The sequence below is a fragment of the Oryzias melastigma genome, linkage group LG3, assembly GCF_002922805.2.
Source record: "Oryzias melastigma strain HK-1 linkage group LG3, ASM292280v2, whole genome shotgun sequence".
Taxonomy (NCBI): Eukaryota; Metazoa; Chordata; class Actinopteri; order Beloniformes; family Adrianichthyidae; genus Oryzias; species Oryzias melastigma.
The window spans coordinates 6,166,743-6,172,408 of NC_050514.1; the positions used below are offsets into that span (position 1 = coordinate 6,166,743).

General features: G+C 39.3%; 1 protein-coding gene across 2 annotated transcripts in view; it reads left to right on the forward strand.

Annotated features, from left to right (window-relative positions):
* Positions 1-5,666, forward strand: part of glceb (glucuronic acid epimerase b) — a 49,372-nt gene that overhangs the window by 32,803 nt on the left and 10,903 nt on the right. For both annotated transcript variants that reach the window (XM_024295526.2, XM_024295525.2), the window contains one exon: positions 689-931. In XM_024295526.2, the coding sequence (XP_024151294.1) occupies positions 689-931 (243 nt within the window). The remainder of the gene's footprint in view (positions 1-688; positions 932-5,666) is intronic.

A 5,666-nucleotide genomic window follows, 5' to 3' on the forward strand; every position in this document is an offset into this window, starting at 1 on the left:
TGCATTCACTATCCACATATCAGTTTTTTTCTGCGGGATGCATGATAGGTTGTGCGTTCACTGTCCCTGTGTCTGTTTTTTGATTTGTTGTTTGTTGGGTGATATGTTCACTGTCTCCATGTCAGTTTTTTTACTGTAGGAGGTGAGTTGGGTGATGCGTTCACTGTCTCCATGTTAGTTTTTTTACTGTAGGTGAGTTGGGTGATGCGTTCACTGTCTCCATGTTAGTTTTTTTACTGTAGGAGGTGAGTTGGGTGATGCGTTCACTGTCTCCATGTTAGGTTTTTTTTTTCGTGAGCTTTCTGTCTGATTCTCTTGCCCGAGCTATTTCTGTCTTTTCTTACCAGGAAAGCTCGCTGCAGTGAAACTACAACACATTACCTGACACTTTATCACTATCTAATCACCTGCCACTGCTCTGTGGCTTTCAGTTTCATATCACTGCCTGCTCCCATTTCTACAGTTGCTATTTTCTTTTATTGGACAACTTATGAAGAAAGAACCATGTTTGGATGGGAAGTCCTTGACAAAAGTCTCAGTGATGAAGCAACACAAAAAAAAATATTTTCTTTGACCTGTGTAATGCTGAAACTACAAAACTTTACTTTTGTAATTAACAGCAAATAAACTTTAACCTTTTTCTTTTTTACATCATTCAATATAAAAATGTTCCTCCTATTTGTTGTAGGTGTTCCTCTATCGACTCAGTGGGGTCCTCAGGGCTACTTCTACGCCATCCAGATTGCCCAGTACGGTTTGAGTCATTACAGCAAGAACCTGACGGAGCGTGCGCCCCACGTGGAGATCTATGATACAGCCGAGGAGAAGGACAGCAGGGCCACAGCACCCTGGAGCGCCCCAAAAGGCTGCAGCCTAAACCGCGTCCACGACAAGTCCAGATCCACCTCCGTGCGGCAGTTCAATGCTCCAGGTATGTGGTTCTTCCATTTTCCCATAGTGCCCGAGGGCAGCCAGCTTATCTGCGGCAGGCTCGATATGCAGCCCTCTGGAGAGGATGATGAGCTGTGTGAGTTACCACCACAGGGGGAGAATTCTGGCTCTTGTGGTTCACGGTAGATATCCCATTTTGTCAACCCTAGAAATGGTACTGATTTAATAAGCAGCACACGTTTCATCCTGATTTATTCACTTATTATGTGTTAAAATGCAGCTGAGATGTCTCTGGTGAGCAATATTCAAAGTATGAGTTCTAGTTTGTGACATAATTGCTGCTTTTTTTGTTGCTGCATCCAGTTCCTTCCTTAATTACATGCTCTAGCTTGCTGTCTTTATCTTCATTTCTTTGCAATAACGAGTTTATGGCCACTCCTGTCACAAAAACTAATACATGTATAGATTCAGATGCTACAAACATCTTTTAGCTGTTTAGAATATGAAGATTGTAAGATATGTTAAGATGTAATGAATGTGTGTGTTAATGACGCTGAATTCTGGAGCTGAATTGTAACTATTCACATGTCAACTTTTTGTCAGATGTCTCCGTTTCGATGTTCTTCAAAATCACGGTGTTCAAAAACTTATGCTCAGACACAAGTGGGATGAGCTACCGCCAAAAGTTTTTGCCACCTTGATGTTGGTGGGACTCCAGAGACACCAACAACTTTAAATATGTGCTTGCTGCTTTGTAATGGTATTTTAGCAGCTGCTCTCTCTTTGTCTGTAAGGAACCTTCCTCATTCTGGCTTTAACTGCAGAAAAACGTGTATCTGAATCAGTCACAAATCTCAGAATAGATAAATCTCTTTTAATTTAACTCACCTGGTAAACTATTGATCACAGATGTCTGAGATTGATGTTGGTGATCCAAAGAGCCTCAAAACACAATATCATCCATGAGTTTAATTGAAAAACAAATAATTAGATCTTTCTGACACTTAAATACAATTTACATAATCATTTGGAATGCACTGTATATCTCGTTTACTATGCACGGAAGACACCAAATGTTGTGGAGAGATTTTTTATTTGTTTCTAAAGGATCAGTAATCACGCCTCCATGTCTGGGTTCATGAGGTCATTCAGAATCTTTCTGTACGGTGAGGTTTATCATCATATATGCAGTAGTTGCATCTGAATGATGGCGCTTTCAGCAGTACTTCCATCTCTCTGTAACCCAGTTTGATGCCTTAATGTCCTGCTATAATCTGAGGAGGGAAGAAATAAGAATAAAGTTAGAGGATCTTTTTGTTTTTGTCTTGACACCAATAAGAAAACTTTTCAGGAGAACGATCAGATTCTCCTCCATGTTGTTTTTGGAATCCACCTGCTGGTCACATCATTGATGCGCTGTAGGCCAAAGCTGAGTCCCTGATTGGTCAACGTGACACATCTTCTTTATCTAAGTTCTGATTTTTTAACTCTGCCTGAAGCGCTCTGATGCCAGACTACCGCATTACACCAAACACTGAAAACACGCCTCAGAACCTCTGATCACATCTGATCTGATCAAAAAAGAGATCATGTAGGACTGTTACCATCAGCTGCCTTTCCTTTTACAAACTCCTGTTGGCTAAAATATCTTTTGTTGGCCTTCTTTTAAGGAGGAAATGTACTTATTTTTGTATGTTATTTAAAGAGAAAAATCTGGATCTTAGTTTTGAGTTCTTGAAGTGTTTAGCAGCACAGCATGTATTGTTTGCCACTGAGGCTGGGTCCAGCCTGGTTTCTAGCTGTAGCACGATTGAAAGCAGTTATTTTTGGATCTTGGAAGTCACTCTTTTGCCCGTTGTTGACTGTGAGTTCCTCTCATTCTCCTCTCATCTTTTGCTGATATTTCCAACACTCTTCCTCTGTCAAGCTTCTGTCCCTGCTGTAATTTTCTCCTCCTACTAATTCTTCAGCTCTGCGCCTGTCTTCGTCGCCAACTCCTTTTCATTTTCCCCTCTAAGCCCTTCTCTTCCCGGCTAAGCTTGTCTCGAAGGTCAGCTTGTCATCACTGCACTTTTTTCCTCATCATCTTGGCTTCTTTTCACGTTAATCTTCCCCAGTTTAACCCAGAACTCTGTCAGTCTTCCACTGCTGTTTGCTCACTTCCCACCACTTACGATTCCTCGACATAACACTCATGTCTGCCCCGTACTCGTGCTTTATGCCTCCCTCTCATCAAATGTTCCCATTTTTCTCTCTTGCTGTCAGTCTTTTCATGCTCCACCTCCCTCTTTTCTCCTAACGGTATGTAGGGCGCGGGTGTTGAACAGTCTCTCAAAGCCTCTGACAAGTGGATCAATTGTCTGTCCCTTGATAATAACCTGCTGTCTAGTATCCACTCATAACGGTGAGCGCTGTCTGCCACCGAGCACCTTTATTTTCCCACAGCTCTTTGGTCGATGGATACTTCAGAAATTCATTTTGTTCTCACCATTCTCCTGATCAGATGTAATCTCACAACTGCAGAAAACTGGCTTTCACTTCTGCCTGTCCGTCTCTGTCTGGGTTTCTGTAATCCACAGACTGCTTCCAGAAGTGGCCAATCGCAGCTCACTTCTGTGTGGGTTGCTTGCATCATTCTTGGAGTTGTTCAGTATCATCATATCAAGAAGCCAAATTTTCTCTTTTTTATTTCAATAATCAAAATGTATCAAGACTTTGTGGAAGAGAATCTTAAGAAGTGTTACTTTTATTTTATTAGTTTTTTGTTCATTTAACTTGATTTGACCAACTTTTACCTGGTTTGTGCTGTAAAATCCTTCCTTAATTTGGTGTCATGGACTTTTTATATATATATATATATATATATCTTTTAATTGTGATTAGTATTTTACTACTATTTCTATTATTTATTCCTGTAAAGCACTTTGCGGTGTTGTGTAGCAGAAAAAGTGCTCTATAAATACATTTTAATTTGAGACACTTCTGAACAGTTTTATTGATGAAGTTAGCTGCAGTATTTTTTGCAAGTGGCTGAACTTGGCCATGTAATAAAAAGTGCCAGACTTACTTTACTGTTCAAACAGACATATATTGAAAATGTTTGTGATGGAATTTATCATAAATTGTGTGCAGATATGGACCAAATATGGCTATTAAACTCTGTTTCCTGTGGATCACTGTAAAGATCCCTAACCCTTCCATGTGGAGCCACCGCAGCAGAGAAAGTTGCATCTGCAGTAATTAAATGGGCTCTGACAGAGCTGCACGAGTGGGGCTACTTTATATGAAGCTGACATCAAAAACAATGATACTGGGTTACATGCGTGCTACAATTCCCCTGTGTGTCTTTGAGCAATCTGAATCCAGCTCAGAAATTGAGGACTGCGCCGCTGCCAACAAACAGGAAAATCAGGCAAGAAAAGATTAAAATGGAGTCTGAGGATTTCATTTCTTGAATATTTTAAGTTTTTTGATGAAAGGAGAACTGTTATAAAATCCCACAGGATAGGAGTGACGTATGTGAGTTTTTTAAAGTCCTTTTCACAGCATTTTCTCTCATGTGGGTGAAATGAGCCCCTCCAACCCCTATTCTTCAGTGGTCTGGGCATTATTTGAGATCTATTCTACAGCTTCAGGCTACCATGGAAACCCATTTTGAACAGATCACTCAATAACCATTGCGGCACAGTTGTACCTTTGAGAGCTGGCACTAGAGCCGATCGTTTGTGTTCAGTGAACATCGGATCTGAATCGAATGCTCACTGAGGTGGTGGTGAAGTAACACAACTTACAGGAAGAGAATGATTGATCCACAGGTTCAGTGAAGCCTCTTTCGTCAGATCGATTTCCATCTTTCAACTTATCAAACAAAAGAACTGAAGACTTTTATTATGGGATGCCTCTAAAAGCTTATATTCCAGTAGCTTCTCCTGTTGATGCATAGTGATGATGAGAAAACTTACAGTCCAGCTTTTGACTGGGACAGCTAAAGAGCATGTTGTTCAAGTTGGATATCTTTTTTGAAATATAACAAACAGTATTTTTATGCCTCATTTCCACTGAGGAGTACAGTGAGGTCTGGTAAAGGTCAGTTTTTTGAGTGTTTCCGTGATCAAATGGACCCATTAAGCTATTTTTGGGCCCCCTTTGGAAAATGGAACGGACCAGTTACTGTTGAAACCCACTGATTGATTCTTCAATTCAATTTTGAGTTTACACATTTATACACATTGGTTTAGAAATACATTAATAATCTACTATATGATTTTAATTTATTTATATTAATCAGATGCAGTTCAACAATTGTAAAATTTATTAGTGAAATAATGAGATTGTTAATATCATACAGTGTTACGTGGTTTGTCAAAAGGAGAAGCTCTAACAAAAATGTTCAGATCATTAACATCTTAAACATTGTTCTGCTTCTCCTGAGAGCATCTTAGTTTGGCCACTAGGTGGCGATTGCGCAATAGCATTACACCTTACTCCAGAAGAGTATAAACAATGTTTTAGATCTCATTGTTGCTTTAAAAAATATATTAAGATCATTTGAAAAATTAATACCTGTGAGTTTATAAAGATATTCATTTAGTCAGCAATGTATGTTTAGGTCGACGAGCATTAGCATTAGCTGTCCTATGGGAAATGCCATTAAACGTTAGCACCAAGCTAGCAGACTTTAGCTTTATGTGCTAAATTGATTTATATATTTTATGAATCGATTATTGATCTATTAAGCTTAAATTGATTCAAATCAATAAATCCTTTTTTTTTTT